Below are 24380 nucleotides of genomic sequence, written 5' to 3'. Positions count from 1 at the left end.
TGAAGTCCATGACGCAGTCCAGTTGAGGTGTACAACAGTAGAAGGTCACAAAGAATGAAACATTTCCGAAGGGAACAAGTTTTATTTACCTAGACCGGTTACGCCCCATTTCGTCCAAACGTTTATTTCGTCCAAGTGCTCACAACGTCCAAATATTTAATTCGTCCGAAAAAAATCGGACGTACTGGACACTTGGACGAAATGAACAGGCGAGGAGAAACTTGCCCAGCGCGTCCAATACCCGTACTGTCCAAAAGCCCATTTCGTCCAAATGGGGGAATTCCCAAAGGCTCTGCTCCTTTCGGCAGACGGCTGCCTAAGGCTCTGCTCCTTTCGGCAGGCGACTGCCTGGCTGCATTCATGAAAGCACAGGCCATTTTGACACTGGGTGAATGGCGGGTGACTGTATTCATGAAAGCAAATGGATTATCGATCAAATGGGGAATCACAGAAAACACAAACCCGTTCACAGGACCGCTGACCTACAGTGACCGTCCAGTTAACGATGTGTTGTTTTCTATAACTGTGTTCTCGCTAAGTACCGCGTTTCCCAATGTCAGTGATCTTTCTTGGAAACATCTAGGGATCTGAAAGGAAACTTGCGGCCCTTTGCCTTTAGGTAGACTACTTCGCGCGGCAGTGGCTTACCAACGTTCATCTCTGGAATTAGTTTGCGGATGAGGACGATCTCCGCACAAACAATCACGCCGAAGGGTGGCATAATTCGCTGCGCATGAAATTCAAGAGCCAACCCCACATGACGTTTTCGAAGTTCCTCGTCGAATTTGAGTCAACCATACACAATGTGAGCACAACCAGGTAAGCAACAAATTCGCATAATCAGGGAACATCATCATGATAATTAATAGAATATAGCATATATACTTCCTCGCTTGCTCTCTTTGTATTCATGCTTCTTACCGCCATTTGCAGGTACGCATTCGGCTGCTGTTGAACGGGGCTTCGCCAAGCAGGAGATGATATAAGAGGCTCGCTCTGCGTTCTCATGGGTGTACGGAAAATACAGCTCAGGGGAAATGATGCTGGGAAACGAAGCACCCTTCACAGACGTAACAGAGCAGTTTGCTCATGTCATCAAGGCATACCTGCCGCGCATGTCCCACTTGCTGGGCCATGCTAACTAATAAGTCAGTTGTTGGAATGAAAAAAAAGAAAGAAAAATAAATAAACAGAGCAGGCTGAGCATTTCTTTTTCGTTTTACTTGGTGTATGGCATGGCATCTTTCGGTGTGAATGTTTAAACCCTACCTTCAATCGTAAACGAAGCAATTGTTCACTCGCATTCGGAGATCCCCCTCCCTTTTCGGACGAAACAAGCGTTTGGCCGATACGGTTATTTGGACGGGTTGGTCAAGTTTCCCCCCCCCCTTTGGTTCAGTTCGTCCAATGCCCACTATGTCCAATTTTTTTCGGACGTGCTGAGTACTTGGACGTTGTGAATACTTGGACGAAATAAACATTTGGACGAATCGGGGTGCTACCACATAGACCTTCCCGGCAGAGTCTGCACTCTGTCAGGATGAAATGCCTTGTGACCTTCTACTGTAGTTAAGACCATTCCCTTATGAAAATGGGTGTTTAGTTTCTGTTTACTTTCTACAGACCAAGGTCAACATGGAAAACAAACATTCTTCAGAGTTTATGTTGCTTTCATGTTTACATCGTATGTTTACTTCTTGTTGACTTATGGCCCTCAACTTTCTGTAGACATTTGGCTACAGAATAGCTGTGGAATTTTTTGTTCTCTTTCTGTGTACTGTCAACATAATTCTGGTAACACCATCCCGCGTATGATGTGAAGACTTTTTGTAGACTTCCTGTGACTCCACTCTCTTAGAAATGAACTTCACCGCATAGCACACTCCTGGCCAATCATCATCTCGAATATCGTTATCTGCCTGAAAACGGGAGGTGTACGCCATTTTTGTGACAATTATGAACAGCGTAAGTATCACAAAAAAGCCGTGCGCCTACCGTTTTGAACAAATCAGGTCACATAGCGATATCATTCGAGTTGATGGTCGGCTAGGAGCATGCTATGCGGTGAAGTTCATTTTTAAGAGTGCATATGTTCACTTACTCCCAACACGCATAAAATACACGAAATGAAGTACTGCAAAATTATATATGTATCTACTTTATTCCGAAAATGCATACCTTGAAAGTGGTATCCAGTGTCGACAAAATCATACAAAACAACCCGCGCACACAGTAGTTACGTATTTCACACGTACACATCCTTCGTGCCACATAGTGTCGCGTCGCACAATTGACAGTCAATGATCTGCTGTTCTTCTGGCGACCCACGGTGAAACAGCTAGAATTTCGGCGCCAGCGACGTCTCTGAAGCGCTGGAGAGATATGTGTCTGAAATAGGGCGTGCAATCGCAAATTAGTAACGTTCAAACACAAGTGAGTAAAACTGAGTAATACGGTCATAGCAACAACAAAGTTGGTTCACCCAGCTTAGTGTTCAACAAAGTAGAGCCTGCAAGAAGGAAAATGAAATTAGGAGAATCAACACCAGCCACGAAGCGTACACTTACCTGACGGGACGCAACACTGCAGCCGCTGCTCCGAACAAACAACAAAAACCTACAGCACAACAGTCATGGTGTGAATACATGCGAAGCTTAATCACACACTCCGATCACACAGCTTACCCATTACGACGCAAAATCATATCCTTCTTCCTTCTTTCATGGCCTGCAACAACGAGAATGAAATTAGCAGAAGCAACACCGGCCACGAACTGATACTTGTACACTTACCTGACGGGACGCAACACTGCAGCCGCTGCTCCAAACAAACAACAAAAGCCAACAGTCATGGTGTGAATACAAGTGAAGCTTAATCACACACTTCGATCACACAGCTTACCCCATACGACGCCAAATCACGGCCTCCTTTGTTCACAAATGGACGAGCGAGCGCGGAGACCGTTCAAACGTCTTGCAACGGTTCCAACGACATTCCGATGATGCTAATAGCGATGACTCCTTCGTGACGAGGCGAGGGGCGAGGGTGAAGCACGGCGGCGCAGAGTCAAAATGTGGAGCAAACTTGTCGCATGCGCATGATCCTCATGTGGTCGTATAAGTTGGAAATATATTGCATAATAAACTGAAATATAACTAATACGAGGAAGCGCCTTCCCAAAGCCAACGAAAATGTATTTAGAGCTTTAGTGTGCAGCTAAAATGTGGCAAAGTGTCATTTAAGCTACATTTGATCATAAGTTCAGATTCAAATACCGCTTTGTTTAGTGGAAAGACGGTAACACTGATCTGTCTACCTCCCGGGAGGTTTTTTTTTTTAACTCACCCTGAAATTGCTAATATTACCCATACAGCCTGTCTCCCAATGAATAGATTCACAAATATGCCTCTATACATATATACCGCCACCCCCCCACCCCGTTAGGAAATGCTCGGTACCCCCAGAGGTCGACCTCTGGGACATTACTGGCCGATAATGCAGTAATTAATAATACAAAATACATCTATAAAATAAAACGGTCGAAATAAATACTCCTTACGCAGGTGCATAGAAAGTCCACAAAGCGTCAACAACGACACCTATGTACATTGTCCACACAAGGTCCACATAAGGTATTTCAAAAGACTGTCAACATGATGTCAACAGCAATTCCTGTTGACTTGATCAACAAGAAGTCGAAGTCAACACACTGTCAAGACAGGAAACAAGAAGTCCACAAGAAGTCTGCAGAAAGACAAAATGCATTTTCATAAGGGTTTGGGGGTCTTTTAAAAATGCAGATTTTGTGCTTTACTTACTCAGCTAGGCCCACCTCGATTTCATCGTGTTTTGTTATAGGAGTTATTCCACTATAAGATTCCACCTCATTTCATAAAAAAGAGAAAAGACTCCTGTATAAAGAAATGCACAGTGTCGCTCTACTCAGCGCGCTATTTGAAACCGGGATGGCGACATTGAGGGACGGCAGCTGTTTCCGTCGTGACCTTACGTCGATGACTTGCCGGCAACGATAAGAAAAGACTCACAATACATTATCCGAGGATATCGTTATCTTGTCATTTCATCCACCGCTGTCTTATTTGCATCATGCCTTCCAATGTAAATAAATCCGCGTTCCTGCTACTTCAGTTCATCGAGATAAATTTGCTGTCATACTTTTGTCATGCAGCCACGACATATTTCTTCCTATGGTTTTGTGTGCATAATATTACACCTTTTCTCCTGTGTGTATCAAGAAGGTGAAAAGATATGTTTCTACATCTCATTTCATGATGCGAGGCAAGTAGTCTGCTGGAGGATACGGCAGTACAGTTGCAGTTGTTAAGTCAAAGGCGCAACGCTATTTGTGGTTATAGAGGGTGCTTCACCTAACGTGATAAAAAATTCTAACTGGCGACGTACTAGACGGGGAATTGTGGGACTTTCGGCATTCACCTTCTGGAAATTTTTGCCAACATTAAAGGAGCATTAAAGTGGTATCTAACATGGCCAAAAACTGCTGTCATCTTGTAAGCAATATGTGAAAAGCATTCCCACAAAATATTTCTGTTCAAAGTTGTTTCCCCACAGTGCAATTAATTTGGAAAATCGCTGCCGCGGTGACAGGCCGGAGCGCTCCAACTGCAGACCACATCCACTCTACTGTGACGTTGGTGGCAGAGAGCCCCTCATTCGTTCAAACCGGCAGTCTGGTGTGTGAGGTACACCCATACTACCGAGTACGACTAGTTCGTGTGGCGTGTTCGGACTATCTAATTGTATCGCTTGTTCCATCAACACCGGAGCCGGCAAATGAGTAAGAAATATCGTGGTTCCGACAATTATCAGTAATATTTAAGTGTGCTTAATTATTCCTATTATTTTGTACTTCTGTTTTTACTCAGAATTCCCATGCAAAAAAATAAAACACATGAGAATTGTGTTACTACGGAGGACATTGCTTATTATTGCTGATTTCAGATCTTCATGCATAAAGTGAAGAAATGCAGAAGGCAGCCAAGAGCCATTTTACAAAAGGCACAGGAGCAAAAATATTGAAAGGTGGATGTTTAAAGCGTTATCATATTAATATAGGTTAAAGCGTTATCATATTTGTAACTGATCGGGTGTCCTTACAGAGAAGAACATCAAAGGAGAAAGGCCCATCAACTCAATTGGTTCAGTCACGCGTGGGGCAACCTGCATTGCTGATTCGTCTGCAACGTTCTAGACTGGAAAGGTTGTAGGACATAACATGACATACGCTTCCGGGCCCCCCACCATCTCGGTCATGGTCAGAGCCGACAATTAAGGCATAACGTTTTCCAATTTCCAACGATTTTCTAAGAAGTGGCATGCAGTTCAGAATTTGTATGACTACAAATCAACCGCGTGTACAGCATGAGACAACAGTTCACGGCACTGGTGCTTTTCTTCATCGGAGCAGTCCCCTGCCAACTACCAGCAAGAGATCGAAGAAGGAACGGGTGACTGTCTATCTCTCAGTATATGTGTCCACTCTTGTTCGATGCTAGGGTGTCACTCTGATGGAGAAATGTGATGATGTTTCGTAAACTTTTGTCCCAAGCTGTACATTATACATCCCCAACAGCTAACAAACACTGCTCGGTAAGGTCAGAGTCCCAATTTGAGATTTTGCGGCTTATTTCTTCCCAATAGGCTGCTCTTGCAAAAGGACTTAAAGGAGCTCAGAAAGCCATCTAAAAAAATTTTCCGTTCCGAACGCGTTGTGGAAGCGGGTAACTTAACTTGAGGGTTAACACTTTTTTTTTTTCTTCTGTACGCAATATTTTTCGTAGAAAAAAAAAGACACTTGAACATCGCCGCGCGCGTTCCCGCTCGACTCGTTCTTCGGGGTTAAACGAGGAGGAGAAGGAAAAAAAAACGTCATCGGTGATGTCATAATAGTGGAAAGTGGCGACAGCGCTTCTATCTGGGTCAGTGCTGCCCGGTTTTCATTTCCTTCTTTCTTTTTTCTTTTGCCCTGCTTTCTCCCTGTCAAGTAATGAATAAGGGAGGACCTCGATACTCCCGGTCGTGAAATCCCCGTTCTCGTACTGCCAACTTTAGGATGGGATGGATTCATGTTCTGGAAACAAGGAAAAGCAGGGACAATGCTGGCTTCGTAAGATGATATGACGTGCTTAAAAACATAACATCATTATTTAACCACTCAAATTCACGGGTTTTCGATATGTGTCCAAGTCCTGTTAGCGAACTAAAGCCAGCGGGCGCAAACTTAACCGGCGTTGTCGGTTACTACGTGGTGACAAAACAAAAGGCGCCGGGCACGGATGGACTCAAACTTGCGTGTTTGTGTCGTCCACGTTTGTAGCATCGGCTAATTCTCGTTTAGATCTATGATTGGTACGTTCACCATAAATTGTGGTGGTTTTATGACACTGCTAGGCTATGTTGGTGTGTAACCCAGCCAATGGGTGTTCAACGCCTGATGCCGCGACGTACCGGCGACGGCATATTGCGATAGATTTCACTGGATTGTATCTGACAACGTATCGCCAAGGACACTCCTCCGGATGAATGAGACATTAACTGTATGGCTAGAAAAGTTGCTACTCGGAGTGACGGGCAAATGGGTGATCATAGCGACGCGGCGATCACTTTGAAGCGTGAACCGAAGCAGTGCTTAGTGCTGCACTGTGTTTATACTTATTGCCGCCAACAAGAGAACAAGAAACAGTCACCACGATAACGAACACCATACAAAACACAGACATGGACAGAACAGCGTTCAACTGGCACCTGAAGCTTATTTTCATAATCCAGCTACCTCGGAAGGTCGCGGGAGGGTAAAGCGAGGTCGAGCGGGGACAGGTTGACCGATTTTTGGTTAACTTTGCTCGGGGGGTTCAATGAGGATGGCCTTCACAATGTCATGGCCTAACCTTGAACGGTGTCTGTAGACGAATGTTCGTTTACTGTATCTGAGAAATCAAAGAAAAGGCAAAAATAAACTTATTCCACCGCTGCGGCGAGGTTCAGAGTGAAAAATAGCAGACGACGTTACTCTAAACCAACCAGGCTTACAGGAACGTCGTCTTGAACATAGACAGAGCTTTGCGCATTGCGCAGAGATACCACGTGATCCCTAACGTACGCAAGGGCGACAGCGTAATAGATAAATGCTCCTGCTCGATGACAATACACACAAATAAATGTGATGTGGGCAAGATTCCGCTTGTACAGTTGGCAATACGACAGCGTACGATACACGTACGATACACGAATGACACACTAACGAGCGGTATGCTCCGTCTACTCTGACTACATATGCCCCAGCTACTAAAAATTTCTACTTCTCGTAACAATTTTCTTTCGAGTCCTTCCATGACCCTTTAAACGGAGACTCCGCACCACAGACGTGTTGAGGTAACAGTGCGACATCAATCCGTACCGTATGATATTTCAGTGATTACAATTTTGCACCATCAAGTGACACAGATAATCAGACAAGGCATACTTGACTTTGAATGGTTAGAGCTCCTCCATGGAAAAGCAGTCCAGCAACACTGGGCTTCACCTCAAGGTATTCCTCGTGTACGGCCATGGAGGAAGGAAACACAGGAGCGGCCGTTTCGAGCAGATTTCCGTGGGACCCCTCTGGCGGTCGCTGCTGTCAAAACCGCCATTACTTCCTGTCCACCACGTGATCCTCTCTAAAGTTTCGATTTGGCAGCGCTTTGTTGCTGTCGCTGCTTTTCGTGCTTCTACGCTTTTCCAAAGTCATTTACTCTTAAAATGCGATCACCACTGCGGAACAACGTTTTGTTAACGTGTTCGAACCGCGGTTGCGGCTGTCGTTCAACAGAAAGCAACTCTGCCACGGGAATAACGTTTCCTGTAAGCCCGTACTTGATCGGCTGTTCCGGCGTACCCCTGTCTGTGAGAGAGTCATCTTGAACCCTTCCTTTGCAAGCTGGCGCTGTGCTACAGCTGCAGACTCAATTGCTTTCCTCCATCGTTGTACAAATTTGATTACTGGCATGCTTTACCACTTCGGCAACACACAACACGCTGCCACGTCGTCACACAAACATCGCTACCGCGAATGATGTTTCTAGTCCTGCGTGGTTGTCCTGCAGAACCTTGCCGGTCTTGTAGTAAAAGGGTAAACCAAGAGTAAATCTCCGAACACACACAAATAAAGATGGACGCGCGGCGTTCATCACAATGCAGATATCTGAACTGCAAGACAACCGCGACTCCCGTCGTCTGCTTTGGGAGCTGGCCTGCGCATGCTCTTGGGGTCACCTGAGCGGTCACATGGTAGACAAGAGCGTCCCAGCATGCAGTGCGAAACTGGCACGCCCGTCCCAATGGCAAAAAATTGGAAGGGCCGCTCCTGTGTTTCCTTCCTCCATGTGTACGGCGTTCTGTAGGGGTTTAGTTCTGAGGAATATTGTAGAACGAAATCGAGGAAGCAGATGACTGTTCATCCATCTGGCACCAAGAAGTTTAAAAGCGCGTGTCCCCAATACAGTCGGTGGCCCACACGAGACTACTGGTGACGTCACGCGTGGTACAGGAGGCAGGAGAGGGGACCTTCAGAAGTTCTGGTTTCGTTTTGAACTTCCCAGCTTTTTTGGCAACTAACGAGTCTCCGACTGCTAACCCAACTCGTTATTTCTCATTTCGGTAGAATGTATCCAACTTATTTGCAGAGCCAATATAATAGTTCCAGACTATCCCGGAGTCTCTCCTTAAGTAGGAATAACAACTGTAATAACATAATAATAGTAGTAAAAATAGTGGTAATAGCCGTTAATAGTGCGGGTTGGCTACCGGAAACGGAAACTAGAAACGGTAATTACAGGAATTCAGCAAGAAACGAAAATGGAAACGGAAACGAAATTGTTTTAGTTACCACTGCCAGAAACCGAAACGGAAACGAAATTCAAGAGTGGTAACTTTAACGGAAACCAAATTCGCAGGACGTTTCCCTCAGTGTTTTCGTGTTAATATGAAAATTATATATATCCACACTATTCTTCCAGTCATAATTGATTCATTCATTCATTCGTTTATTTTCGGGACTTTCTTTGGTGTTGAGCCCACTTGGTGTGGCCGTCCTTTTGCATCCATTATGTAGCTAGAATATCTGACATGGAAAAGCCAAAACCAGACAGCTCGAGTTCCGGGTGAGAAACTGAAACCAGTACCAAAATTACCTCGGAAACGGAAACGGAATTCTTAAAAGGAAACGGAAACAGAAACCACTATTGAAAATCGTCCAGAAATGAAAGCAGAAACGGAAACGAAAAGCCGAGATTTTCAGTTACCGGAACCCGAACCGGAAACAATAGTATGTTCGGTAATCCAGAACTACCAACCCTGTTGGTAGTTCTGGATCCCTTCTTTCTTCCTACCAGAATTAAGACTGCCCAAAATTACTGTGTGTATGTGTGTGTGCGTCTCACAAAAGCCTTTTACTTCTGCTGACTTTCCTGACTTGAACAGGTCATTACAAAATGAAGTGCCATGGAGTGTTTTTCGGTTGTAGCCATCTCTGTGGGACCTTTCAAAAACCCAAACATGCTTCCGAACTGAAAACGCACAGTCTTCATAGAAATCTGCCTCCTGATAAAACCTGAAACCTGGTCTTTCTTGGGGGTCTTGGGAGGGTGACTGCCAAGCCGTTACTCAGTTCACCAAGTTTTAAATAAAAAGAAAGAGATGTTGTGAGGTCACATTGACATCACATGGTTTGACATTGTTGTCAGGTCACATTGACATCACGCGCATTTACCTGGCACCAGCGTGACACCATTTCGTTCACGTCCGAGCAGCTGGGTTCAGTTGCTTTTTAGTCGGCGATAAGCCACTCCACACATGCAGTGCAGAAACTACAAAGCGCGCAGCACTTTACCAATGCTGGTCTTGGTGCTTTTAGCATATTTGGTTAGTCGGTTCCCGACAGGGGCTATTGTGCAAGTAGATAATATTGGGCACCTTATATCCACGCTGGAGCGGATCTCTCTTAGTCCAGAGGGACAAGAAGACCCTGACAGATGTGCGGAAATAGTAAGTTTTGAATAGCACCTTGCATATAGAACTTTGTCTGAATACTGCTTATTATTTTGTTTGGTTGCGAACGTGGATATTTACTTTTTCATTTGCGTTTCCAGAGTAATTGTTATATTCTCGCGCTTACCCTCACGAAATGAATTAAACTTTACCGACACATGGGGTGCGACCCTGGAAAGTAGAATGGTATGTCAGTGGCGTCATGAGAATAGAAACGGTTATAGAACCTTGAACCCTAATGTTGAACTCTCACATAGCAAGCGGTACCGCTATTTTCGATAGTGCGCTCCAAAGGTCACGTGAGGGCATGTGAGTCTAGCACTGATTAGCGGGGATTTCAAACGACCGTCGCGATTTCGCGGGAGCTCGTGGCGAATGACGGGCGATGTGATGCATTTAACACGAGAAAAAAAGGGGTCTATTGTGAATCTCGCACGTAGAGAGAAGATACGCGCACCCCGTATTACGTCATACGAATAAGAAAAAGGCCATCTCAGTATCCGTCCACGTTCCAGGGATTTGTATAGCGGTTTCTGTACGTACAATCATTATGTGCAACCACCTTTCTGTAGAACGTACGGCACAAAGTAAAGATGCCGTCAAACTTTATAATTTACCACTTGATATGTCTCTCACTAGAAGTCTCGGGGGGGGGGATATGTTTATTAAGAAAAAAAGAGAGAAAGGAAAGAAGTCTGGGGGCTTCGTCAAGCAGCCATTCGAGAACCAGTCACTGCACTAGGTATCGTGGTAGAACTTTGTTGGGGTACAGTGCGGTAGAATAGTTACCGTCGGCTTAGGTTAGAAACAGTCCCCCCACCCCCCACCCCCCCATGGCTGTGGCTCTGGAGAGAGCGACGTAAACGAGGTGCAAATGGTGCTGCTTTTCATCTGCATGGGACAATCTCGCCCACTTAGCTTGCGGCATTTTTCACAAACGCGCTTCGTGTTGCCTGGACGTCTCCCTTGCACGTCGTTGTCGCTGCGCTTCGCGCTTGTTTTGCTACCTGGATGCTGGACACATCACAATGCTTGGCCACATCGTGTTACAAACATAACACTGCCCTCTCCCTAAATACGAAAAGCAGGGTACTTATATGGCGATCCCCCTCCCCGGCGAACGATTAGTGTGCGGATTTGATGGGAAATGTTTGAACCGGAGAAGTTCCGGCAACGTTCCCGGCAGAAGTTCCTCTTCCGACAGTTGCTTGCACCAGCGTGGTATCGTCGCGAACATGATGTGACGTCTCAAGGCCTGCACACCTTCACGGCAGTTTTGCAGCCGCGTTTGCAGACGTGACCTCCAAGCAGCAGCCAATGAATGCAGAGCTTAAACTCCTACGTATTCCGACTCACGAAAACTCATTGAGGATTCGCTGAAAAATGCATTTAAAGAGTTTTCTTGTTGCTTCTTTTTTTTTTTTTCGTCCACTGAGTACGCCGTCATCTAAATTTGAACCGGAAACACTTTCCCCGCTAGTAATTTATACCGTAGCGGGACCGCTACGCCGCTGCTACAAAAAAGTAGAAAACGCGGTGCCTGGGCTACCAGGAAGATTTTAAATAAAGAGCATTTTAAATGCTGCAATATACAACGGTGACTGTGAGTGATTATGCGGTATCACCAAGCGATGTGCATTCAGTAAAAGAATACCGAAGGCAAATGAAAAAAAGGTACCTGTGACTGCGTAACCGGCTGCATCAGATTCTCTCGAAAACCAGGAGAGCTGTTCCACTTGCAGTATAGTTGAAGTCAAATGTTTTCCGAAACGTTAACGATGAACAATGTAAGTTCATGAGGCCACGGGACCTTGGTGGGCTGATCATTTGTTATTCAAGTTGTCTCTCGACCTAAAACCACTAATTATATTAATATTTCATGTTACTCAGTTGTCAGCGCTGACACCTAAAACCTGCACGTTCACACGCAGGAAACGTTTATAAAAGGAAAAGGTTACGGCTTTGAGAGGCACGACGTAACAACAGAGGATGGGTACATAGTACAGATTCATCGTATACCGCGTGGAAAAACAGCCTGCAATGTGACGAAGAAACCTGTGGTCTTCTTTCTGACTGGACTGTATGGAGATTCCACTTCTTTTGTTCTTGACTTCAAAGACCAATGCGGAGGTATGAATCTATTACCGTGAGAGTGCTGGATAACAATGATAAAACAACTTATTAGCCTCATCCTGATAGCGTGAATTTCAACAGGTTTCTATCTGGCTGATAGATGTTACGACGTGTGGATAGGAAATTATCGAGGATCCACCTTGTACGGGAAGCGACACGTCAACGAAACGTTCCAGAAGAGCCCAGAGTTCTGGGATTTCACGTGAGTGGTGATGTAGATAATCTTTCACTGATAGATTCAGCCAACTATTTCAGATTAGTGTAACGAGTCTTTGGGCACCAAACCCATGATTTCACATTTTTAATGGGTTAGAGTCCTCGCTAGGGAAGGATCGCGGCGCGATCTGTCTGTAGCCACTGCGCGGCTCGCATGCGCGGTGAGTAGGGAGGAAAGGAGAGGGCACATCGGCAGTGCCATGCAGTGCAGCCAGGCTCCAACCACTCCCCATAGAGCCCATAGTTTGAGATAATTCACGCAACACTGGGTATGCGACCAATGAAATTGCAACATGGTAGAAAAACATAACCAGTCGACCAACCAGGAGCCTCAACATTTGGCTGCCTTTTGGCCGGTCCTGGATACCATCGACTTCTACTGGATCTCAGGCTTGCCGCCATCATTCGGTATTCAAAATAACTAAAGCGCTTTTTGGATAAAAGAAACATTTATTTGACACAAAGCACTGACTCAAAGGTCTGATACGTGGGTGCATTGTGCGTACATTGTCGACTAAACATTGTCGACCAATCGGAGCGCCCGCGCAGTCTCGACCAGTGGGCTTGCAACATGGTGTATGGGCGGGTGGTACATACTCTACAGCTGCGTCTACAGGTACCTGAGCAGGACTGGTTCAGCTGCGTTTGACCAGAGCTCGGCATTTTGACTCACGATAACTCACGATCACAATCATCTGACGTAGATAAAAGAGATAGGGCGCAGACTAACTGGTGCATGATGATGAAGGAACGAATAACCGCTAGACACGGGACACGAAGACAAGCACAAGAGTTCTCAGTGCTCTTGTGCTTGTCTTCGTGTCCCGTGTCTTTCGGTTATTCGTTCCTTCATCATCTGACATAGTGTGCGGCCATTTCAGTCGCACGCGTAGTCAGCGGTGGCTTCTATGGCGTCTTTCACCTTGTACCCACAGCAAGACTATTTGCAGCGCCGTGCGATACTGTACTCACTCAGCCGAGGATCGCTGGTTATCACAGACTACCACGCTGCCGGAAAATACATCCAAGCAGCACAGTGTACTGAAAGTCGAGTGCAATAGGCGTGGACGGTATGTGTCTTATCAATGTTCTTTAGTTTCACGAGTCTGTTCAAGGCCTTCCACCTACCCGTCCACCCCTATTGCACTCGACTTTCAGTACATTGTGCTGCTTGGGGCACTGTTTCAAGTGACACTGGTGATTGCCATCAAACGTTCGCGATATTTAAAGCGTGATCATGGGGCATTACTAGTGCACTCATACGACAGCGATAACAACACACCGGCCACCCCACAGCGTGAGCGGCTGAGGCTGTATCATCGCTGATATGATACCAGAGCGGTCTGTGAGAGAAAACAACTATTTAATTGTGGGGGGAGAGGGGGCATGTTATCATAAATAGCCACAGTCTACTGGTTGTAAATTCTGACACATGTATAGGAGTTACAATAAAAACAGGCTTCCATTCTTCGGCACAGGAACGACCAAAATAATAATAGTAATAGGGGGTTTACGTCGCGAGACAACTGAGATCATGAGCGACGCCACAGGTGTTGGCCTGTGGATCGCTTTTGCCCACCTGAGGGTTCTTTAACGTGCGATAAAAGCTAACCACACGGCACCCCTTATTTATCGTCCCTCGCGGAAGACGGCGTTTCTAAGCAACTTGTACCCTGCCACGCTGTCGTCCCTGGCCGCGTTCGAACCCGCGATCCCGGGATAAAAGAATCGATCATACCACAAAAAAGTAAACCTATCCGCGCGAAACATTTTCTGAATGTGAACACGCGCGAGGTGTTTCAACTTCAACCAAAGACCACAGGCCTTCAAAGCGCCGCAGCTGGTGATGGCGCACTCACGAAATCATTACACGAAGCACGCGATTTCGTAGTCTGGTTGTATTGCAGTTACTTTTTTGTGCCGCCGTGGTGCGCCACGGTGTCATCGCACTGCTCGGACCAGAGAGATAACATGACGGCTCAGCGCAACTATGGGTGGGCTAGAAGGACTGGTGTGCTTACCGCCATATTCAATACATGGAATGCACGAAGCCCCTGTTTTGAAGCTAAGCGCCTCAGCTCCGGCGCTATGCGCTCGCTGCGAACCAAGCGGGTTCTCCTTGAACTAGTGCAACATGTCCCGTGTGTGACGGTGTATGTATGCTTGACTATTTTTATAGTGAATATATTTGGACCAGCACTACGTTGGTTTGCGTACTGACTGTTTGCTAGCATCCGCAGTTCTTTGTAACGAAACCACGTGACATTTGCTACCGTCACGTCTGCCTGGCCGACGATCCCTGCAAGCGAAAAATATCGAATGTTGCGAAGCACGTGATCGCATGTCTTATCTTCGTTGGACGATGACAGACGGGTCGAAATCCTATCGCAAGTTGAGCGCTCTTGCGGCCTTTCGATTCGCCACGGATACAAGCTCCGCCCAAGGGCCCTCCCTCTGCCAAGAACGCAAGAGAAAGAAGCAAACAAAATCGGTAAAGAGGAAGAGTGAAACAGACCGCAATCCTGTTATCAATCACCGATAAACGAAGTCACACGGTTAGATTGCGCTTTGGACAGAACCACAGTCTTGTGCCCTTTCATTCTCAATGAAAACAAAATTAAAAAAGGTGCTCAAAGTGCCTCCCTCTTCGCCGATACACAACTGGTATCTGTAAAATACATTTCTCGCAGCATTCTCTAGCTCTTGTGGTGGGATGGTACGGCAGAAGATTTTTTGCTGCCATTCTTCTGGCGCTGTGGACTCCGTCTGGTACGCGGCATCCTTGATTCTGCCCCACAAGTAGAAGTCCAGTGGTGTCAGATCTGAGAACCTCGGTGGCCAGGGAACAGGCCCATGACAGGCCCATGACAGGTCCATCCACTTATCCCTGAGGAGACTGTCCAAAAATCTTTTGGCACTGCCGAGTGCGGTGGGGCGACATCATGTTGGAACCACATCGTGGCGCGTTTGCTTAAGGCGGACTCACTTCTTAAGAAAGTCTACGGGGGATTTTTGTTCGCAGGGTTCTCGTTAACCTCGCTAAATTTCTACACGGAACAGGTACACGCATGTTCCCCTCTAGTTTACCTAGGGAATGACATATTGTTGAAAGCGTAACGCGATCCATTGATTTTTGGTGAATTAAAGTTTGTCAAATTTTCAATACATGTGAGTCTATGGGAGATGCAACACAATCGGTTTTCTCGGCCCGACCGCCCGCGATATTTCGGCCAAAATGATTTCATTCCCTACAGTAACAGTTCTGGAGTTGATTGCAATCAACAATTAATTGCGACAAGCTTACTGCAGTTTTCCAGATCCCTGCGAATGAAAATAATGGCTTTGTCGTTTTCTAGCATGCTCTGCACGCTCGCGCCGGTTACATTACTTCGTTAAAGCGCTCGAGGAACGCAAAACAAAGAAAACAATTTTGCCACTGTGCAGCCAACTCTCTTCGAAAGCGAACGTTAACTAGATCGCATGAGTCCGCCTTAAGGGCAGCTCATCTACGAAGTCGAAGACTGTCTTTATGAGTATTTCGTGCACATAATGCTGCGCTGTCAGGCCACCGCTGTAATACACTGGACCGAGGATGGCGCCATTAAATATCCCAATCCAAACACTAAAGGATCATTTATTTCTTTTTTAAAATAACAAATTCGAAAAGGTGGCCATACTAGAAGTGAACTGTTGCTTTCCGACAGTCATACAGGCTTTTGCAACATAAGGTGGCCTGGACTAAAGTAGGACACCAGCTGCTGCTTCCTTTTCTAAATAATGAAGCAACTAATGAGTTGCGAAGCGACGAAAGAGTTGTTTGAAGCCCATTGCAGAAGGTGTGCCTGCTTTCCGATAACATTTTTAATTATATTCTGGAAGACATCTACCGGCATAAAATATTGCGCCATGCAAGAAAAACTGAAATTGTTGTTGCTGTACATTTGTTGGCCAGCCGAGAGGAGAACGAGCAACTTCAAATTCATGAGCCCGCAGTGGTGCCCTTGTCGGTCCCTGTCCAATCTCCGCAGTGCAGCACATTCGGAAGACAAGTGCATTAGGGGTATTCGGTGGTGGTATTATCAAGAATACCTCCGTGTCCCTATTATCGTAACTTGAGGTATGTTCCCAATAAAGCTGACGCAGATAAGCCAGGCCATCCGTACATTGTGGTAACTGTTTTCCTGCCTTCCCTTTCCCCGTCGGAACAATTACGTTTGCTAATTAATTTGTTATTTTAAAATGAAATAAATGGTCCCTTAGTGTTTGGATTGGGATATTTAATGGCGCCATACTCGGTCCAGTGTACTACAGCGATGGCCTAACAGCGCAGCGTTATGTGCACGAAATACTCAGAAATGAAGACAATCTTCGACTTCGCAGAGATGCGGTTCCAACATGATGGCTCCCCACCGCACTCGTCTGGCAGTGTCAAAACATTTTTGGACAATCTCTTCGGGGATATGTGAATTGGCCGTCGCGGGCCGCTGCCCTGGCCACCGAGGTCCCCAGATCTGACACCACTGGACTTCTACTTGTGGGGTAGAATCAAGGACGCCACGTACAGGTCCCGACAAAAGTTTACGGAACACTGGAGTGGTGTATATAGTCATCTGAGCGACACGGTTGCTGCAAACAGGAGCAGATAGACTTACAAACAGGTGACCGGGTACGCGACGCACCTCTCAGTAAGTGTGTCCACTCCCGTTCGCCGCTAGGGTGTCGCTGAGGTGAAGAAATACGTCTCTCTGGTGTTCCGTAAATTTTTGTCGGGATCTGTACCAAACGGAGTCCACAGCGCCAGAAGAATTGCAGCAAAAAATAACCGCCTTCTGCCGTACCATCCCGCCACAAGAGCTAAAGAATGCTGCGAGAAATGTATTTTACAGATGTCAGTTGTGTATCGACGAAGACGGCAGGCACTTCGAGCACCCTTTTTGTTTTCATTGAGAATAAAAGGGCACTGCCCACAGCGCAATCTAACCGTGTGACTCCGTTTATCGGTGATTGATAATAGGATTGCGGTCTGTTTCACTCTTCCTGTTTACCGATTTTGTTTGCTTCTTTCTTCGTGCTTTCTTCGCAGAGGGAGGGCCCTTGGGCGGAGCTCGTATCCGCAGCGAAGCGAAAGGCAGCAAGAGCGCTCAACTTGCGATAGGATTGCGGGTGCTTTTCGGGTAACGTTTTTTCTCTGAAAAACGTGCGCAAAATCAACTAATTTGGAGTGCGATACGTTATTACAGACATGGCCTTTCCAGTTCCGGCACAAAAACACGACGTTTCCTTGGCATTTTTCAGAAATTAATTAGCGAAATTGCACTACTTAATTAATTACACTAACGAAAATTATTACAGTGGGTGGCAAATCCTTCAGGAGTCTCATAAAGCAAGTCCCATGCTTTTATCACCCCGTTTTTTTAGTGATTTTTTGACACTTTCTCGCCGGACACCCTGTATAGAACATGTGGCAAACTCCGTTAATCATAGATCTATCACCGTTGTCTCCCGACTTAAACCCCGAATTATTATTAGTATCACATTACTTTAAATCAGTACTTGTATGTGTATTTCTTATTATGCCACTGAGGGAGGTACATATCAAGAAGTCTTCTGCGGGTTGATTGGCAAACGAAAAAAGTGGATATGCTAGCCAAAAAAGTCTCGGAACTGGTTACTCCAGGACGCAATATTGTGGTCTTCTGGGCAAGACAATATTCCGAATGATTTAATTTCTTACAAGGTACGCAGAGTAAGCTGCGCAATTCCTCAAAATTATTTTCCAGATATCGCTGGACGAAGGGACTGTCCCGAACGAATGGAAATGCGCTCGTACAAAACCGATACATAAGGCAGGAGTCCCGTCTTTGGTTTCGAATTTTTTCTTCTTTCCAGCTGTTGTGAATTGCTAGAGCACAGCTTTTCCAAAGAAGTAACATCATGATCGATTAACAGCATTCCTTGCAGCATCTCTTTCGTGGGGTCTGCTCCACTGTCATGGCCCTGTCTGATTTCATCCACGACTTGGCCTTTGCTTTAGATAATAACCTACAAATTCACATTTTGTTTTTGCATGTCTCCAAGGCATTTGACCGTGTACGTACCCTATAGAAAGCTGACTCCTAATACCAAGATCATGGGTTGGCTCCTGTGTGATCGAACCCCACACATCTGGGTTATACCACAGGAGTCAGTCTTGAAACTCTTGCTGTTTCTTGTCTATATACACAATATGTTAAGTAACATTAATTGTAAAGCATGTTTATTCGCTGATGACTGCATAATATATCGTGCGATATATTCCGAAAAACATCGGGATATCTGAACGTGCGTCCTCAATATGCCGACCTCTCTTTTTTTCTCTGTGCTTTGCTTATGGCTCACCTTGCTCGCCTCATATTGCGAACCTTTGCAAAGCAGTTTAGAACACATCAACGAGTGGTGTTACAAATTGCAAATCAAGTTGCAAAACTGTATGTATGCTGTTACATGTAGAAGAAAGGCTTTGCCAACATTATAGTACTTGCAAGGGAGCTTAGAAGAAATACATTGGGGTCGCCGTCCCGTCCGATTTTAGATGGATTTTCACGTGCGCTTAATAACCATTACAGTCAAGAGAAAGCCTCTTCTATCTTAGAAGAACACTTTATTATGCTACTGCTTAGGTCAGACTAACGGTATATAGAACACTCGTGTTACCGTTACCGATCGTCACGTTCGCGAAAGTAACTTGGGACCCCTTTGCTGCGTCTCTTTTGCGGGTTTCTTTCGAATTGTCGCCACTATATGAGTGTATTACGTGTACATATTATAATTAATGTAGGGACCAGCAGTATTCTGAAATAAATCGTTATATTTTGGTGTCGTCCCTTTTGTCTTCGGGATTCCTTCCCTCTACAGACTTTCCGTACGCAGACTGTAATCAGCAATCCTATCGCTTCCGTTGGTTAGCTACAATTAACGTATATTTCGCGCTTATAGCCCAACACCGACTTAAACATTTCTATCACAATTCCCTGTCACCGGACCTCGCAACCTAGAAGGTAAAGGTCGCTCAGATGAAGGGAAGGATGAGCACATATCACTAATATCACTACACAAAGGCAAAACTGTCTGCTCGAACATGTCTTTATCGTTATCACAGTACACCGACCCAGACCCGAGGGCTGATAGGGACGCGCCGACGAATGTCAGCACTGATATCTAGGTGTGTCATTAGTTTGCTGCGCAGGTGACACTCAAGGGACGTTTTGCATGCAGAGCAAAGAAAAGGCACGCTCGTGGGTTAACGGCAGGTGTGTAATCACCTGACGAGTAGCACTGAAACCAGAGGCGATTAGATCGCATAGCGCCGAAATACGCTTGGCGCCATCTCTCGGCAGGAACATCGGCGAGTACATATGACAACCGCCGAACGGCACACCAGTCTTTCTAGCCCACCATAATATCGTAATAACTGCCCTCTTCCTCCATATGTTGGATCAGCCTTGTTTAAGATAATCGCAAGTGCCTTGTCGAAATTATTGGAATCACATCAGACTTTCATTACGGTGATTGTGATTGTGCATACGGTGATTTATCGCACTCGTAAGTTTTTTTGCAGACGTCTGCTGTTGAGGACGTGTCCGCGTTTGCGCGGCATGGGTTATGAAAGCTGTGAGACAAAGCACCCTACCTGTTGCCAGATCTACTGAAAGCTAAGTACATCCACTGGATTTCAAGTCGGTCTACTGAAATACTTGAAAAAGATCAAAATCCCTTAAATCTACCTTTTTTTTTTTTGTGGCTCAAACGTGGGTTTACTTAGCGAATTCTATTCACGGTTTCTGGCACTGTCTAGTTGCATCATAGTCCGCGTACGAGCGCGAAAATCGCGTTATTCGTGCTGGGAGCACTAATTGAGTGCTACATAACTCCCCTAAGTAGGCAGTCATGTTAAAAAAGGCGAGCGACTGCCCAAGCAAAACAATTGATAGCAAATACATTGCAGAAGTATGAATTTATTTCATAGGACACCCGGTAACATAGTAAGCACGAAGAGAAGTTGCGACGAGCTTATATTTAGGAAGCTACGATAGGAAGCTTCGTTGTAAGCTTCCCCTGCTTGCTGCATTCAAGCGCGTGGAGTGGATATCTTGTGAGGTCAGCCTCATGAAAAGGAAACAAGATTTTTGATAGAAACTATCACTGAACTGCTGCGCACCAAGTCATGATAACTTCGCTGACAATGCCGACTTAGCAGAAACTATGAATGTATCTATCCATGAGCGAGAACACGTGGACGAATGAGTGTGCAAGCACATCTTTACTGTGTGCACCAAATAAGTATACTTTACACTTATTATATCGCGTATATATCGTGATAGTTCGAGATTATTTATCATAAGGCCCACTAGGGGAGCCGCAGAATAGTGTTTCACCCTTTCCTTTTGCAATAAATTCGTTTCTAATAGAGCTCCTGAATTCTACCGATTTTGATTTTGACTATACACAAACTGTAAAGTTTGTTTGAATCAGATTTGTTAAAACCGTGTGATATAGCGCGGACGATAAATAATGAGATTGTCCACTTGAATCTCCCTTGTTCATGAACTGTCCGCTCTATACGTTGGGCAGACGAGCTGTCTGCCTTGGTAGAATGGTACACGTATATTCTCCTGCTAATTTTTCTTTGTCTTGGAGTTCTCACACTAAAACATTTTGCGGCTGAATGTTCTCGCAAAGTAAATTGCTGTATAATGGCAGAAAAAGTGTGGTGTATTTATTGAATGAAGTCGTCTGTCTTGCTGCATTTCTTTCTGCTTAATTGTATTTTTCCTCTTTCGCTTCATTTTCCTCTCGCTTCTTTCCTTTCCTTGGCAACAGAAAGCAGTTTCTCGTGGCTGATATTTCATCCTGCTCTTTCTTCTTTTCTTTTTTGTCATTGAACTTGTCCGCTCCTTGCACCACGCAGGTGGAGCCAGCGTCGTGTGTCCCCTTCCGGCGCTGTGCAAAATGTTGGGTAGCGAAGGGCGCGATACGCGTGCTTTGACTACACCATTTGGCTGCGTTGCGGCTATTTCTGCTCTACTTGGCCTTAGACATAGCCAAAGTCGCAGATTGTTGTTATGACACGGTTTTTGGCCCATGAACTTCCTCGACAAGTTTTTGGACGAAGTAGCGCTGCGAAAGGGTCAAGGACATGTGAATGTTCGACTAGTGCTGAAGATGTCCCAGGGCATTGTCGCAATGTGTGCTGGCTTGGAATCATGCCGAAATCTCTGAGCTTTGCTAATTAATTCTATTTCTTCACGCATGTAATCTCAGTAGTTGTCGGTTTATTGAATTGTTATGTTATGGTTCAACGGTTATGGTATTGTTATGGTTACGGGAGGGCCCCCTGTCCCCACTCCTTCCTGCTGTCCTCTCTCCATCTGTCCACGTCTGTACGCCGTTCATAGCCACAGTTGCTTCGCGACGCTAACACGGAACAAAAAAAGAAAAGTTACAGGGGGGGGGGGGTAGAGACGTAGAGTTAAAACACGGGGAGAGATAGGTCACAGAAACGTTAGCCACCGAGTTTGCTTAAAGTATTCACAAACGGTATACAGGTGATAATAAATTTCGATTAAAATCGCCATGGATACTGAGCTGACGTTTCGTTGGCATCATCTGTATTTAGGATGACTTATAGCTCTCAGGATGATGCACGGTTCATGAGTTCAATATATTGTGTTGAAACACAACACTAGTCCTTTTTTATGAGTCTTGCGGAACGATAGATGAGCACTCCTTTCGTGACATTGTGTACCGTTGCTACACTGAACAATTTCTTGAGCAAGACTCATAAACAAATGAAAAGCAGAGTCTGTCTTTCAAATACGCACGTTCCTTGTAACTTCTGTATTTGTTAAGTGACCCATGTTGATGTCCCCCCTCATGTGATACCCGCCAGGGCCTTTGAGGTATATTCATGAATAAGTAAATATCAAAATCAGAAAAAGTTGTGACATTTATTGTAATACCTATCCTCTCTTTGTGTGAATGATACATAAACATTCTCAGAAGGTATGTTGTCACACTTTGCCTCATTGTGCCTAAACCCTAATTCCACGTCTTACATTATCTCCACATCCTCAATCTCCAAAGCTGTACAAGGCTAAAGTAATCAGGTAATCCATAAAAAAGGCGGGAAGGAGGAAATTAAAAGCTGACGCATCTAAAATTCAAAGAAACCCTGGTGCTTTCTCGTGGCTGCTCATGTTTCAGTCCCGGATCAGATCCCCATAGAAAACAGCTTTTCTGAGCCTCAGTGATTGATTTCATTGATTGCCATCATCACTTCTTCATTTATTGTTGTTGTTGTTGTGTTCATTGATTGCCCTGACATTGAGGCAGATATGCACAAGATACTCAAAAATGTATTTAAGATAAGATAATAAATACTAAGGTTAGAGTGTAATTAAGGTAGAGTATAAATACATGAAAATTAAAGTAATTAAGATGGAGTACAAAATACTTCAAAAAGTATTTGAAATACAATTAAGCTACTATTTATCCTTGAACGCAAAAAGTCACCAGTCACTGGTCAACGGCGCAAGTCGCCGCTATGTGACATGAATCACCTAAACCCCGCGCACTACGCAAGCCGCCGCTGTGTGACAGGAGTCATCTAAACACAGGTCCCCAAAAGATGACAAAGAGATACCACATAACTCCACTAAGTATATGTGACCTAGAACAAAGCAAACTTCTAGCAGGTCCCAGCTCGGCGAGGTCAGAATTCGGAGTCACGGCGTCAGGGATCACATAACGGAACCCTCACTGGCAAAGGATTAGTACACACGGGGCAAGCTCTCTAAATGGAGACTTCCAAGAAGGGCCAATGTCCGGGTCAAGTCCGAGGGACTCAGGGAATTTCTACTGAACAAGCAAGATAATGAAAGACGAGACACAGAAAGCTTGAGAGGGAGATCCAAAATATGTAACTAGAGTATTGAGTAGAAAATACCATAAAATGTATTTTAAATAGAGTACAAATACACAAAACAAAAGTGCTGCGTAAAGTACCAAAATACCGCAAATTGTATTTAAAATACAGTATTTTAAATGCAATACTCCAAATACGTACAAGTCTGGATAGACGATGGTAGGATACACATGGGCCTCTCCCGGCTTCTGTAAGTAAGGTATTTTAAGAGTGAAATTGTGAAGATTGTCAGAAAAACAATACCACATTATCAGATAATAATATAATTTCATAAGTTATATGTCTTCCATGGAAAATCTATTCGATTATTCAGGGGTTAAAACTGAGTTGGTATTCGAATGAAATATGGTAAAATGAGGATGTTTCTCATCAGCACTGTAGTGATGTGATTGACCCAAGCCATTTTCGAGAACATAATGCAGCAGAAAGAAAAACATTTTCAAGCAAAAACAAAAACAAAAAAAAAAAACAAAAACACAAAAAACACGATGCTTTTGAGCAGATATGCTACATCATCACGTACACACTATATTCTTTAGTTTTAATATTCTTTCAAAAGAGGGACGTACATGTGGTCATCGAACCCGAAGCCATCTTCTTGTAGTGATTGTCATGTACTGGAATCAGTTGAAGTAGGTTACCTGTAGTGACAAAAATCAGACCAGCGTTCGACCAGAGCGGTGTCAAAATTCGAAAATTCCAGGTGAAGCATAGTAAACAGCAGAATATAGATACCTGCCAATGATTTCCCATTAGTCATTTTTTGCCGATATGTTGCACCCACAATGCGAAATATAAACGAAATAGCAAAAAAAAAAAAAGCCAAAGCTGGCTTACTGTTGAGAAAGTACAATGTGTGCTCTACACACCACGTCATCTTCTTTAGCTATTTTCGCACTCATTCACGTAGTGCTAGAATTACATAGGCTGAACATTACTAATATTTCTTGCAAGCTTCTCGTACGACAACACCAATTATTTGATAGTCAATTACGAGCGTTCT

General features: G+C 44.9%; 1 protein-coding gene and 1 long non-coding RNA gene across 3 annotated transcripts in view; one reads left to right on the top strand and one right to left on the bottom strand.

The window, feature by feature from the left end:
- Window positions 1–2185: 2185 nt before the first annotated feature.
- On the bottom strand, window positions 2186–2906 carry LOC135382984 (uncharacterized). Of its 2 annotated transcripts, XR_010419585.1 has the most exons (4): window positions 2685–2906; window positions 2568–2616; window positions 2483–2509; window positions 2186–2388 (listed from the first exon to the last, which is right to left on the bottom strand). It is a non-coding gene; the product is annotated as an uncharacterized LOC135382984 (long non-coding RNA). The 2 variants fall into 2 exon arrangements; XR_010419584.1 differs by having other exon boundaries at window positions 2186–2509.
- An 8937-nt stretch (window positions 2907–11843) lies between these two features.
- The window catches only part of LOC135382953 (lipase 3-like), an 85292-nt gene continuing 72755 nt past the window's right edge, over window positions 11844–24380 (top strand). The window contains exons 1-3 of the mRNA XM_064612620.1: window positions 11844–11852; window positions 11997–12195; window positions 12280–12400. Of these exons, the coding sequence (XP_064468690.1) occupies window positions 11844–11852; window positions 11997–12195; window positions 12280–12400 (329 nt within the window). The remainder of the gene's footprint in view (window positions 11853–11996; window positions 12196–12279; window positions 12401–24380) is intronic.

The sequence above is a fragment of the Ornithodoros turicata genome, chromosome 2, assembly GCF_037126465.1.
Source record: "Ornithodoros turicata isolate Travis chromosome 2, ASM3712646v1, whole genome shotgun sequence".
Classification (NCBI taxonomy): Eukaryota; Metazoa; Arthropoda; class Arachnida; order Ixodida; family Argasidae; genus Ornithodoros; species Ornithodoros turicata.
The sequence above is the reverse complement of the archived record's forward strand: the minus strand, read 5'-3'. Positions and strand labels throughout refer to the sequence as shown.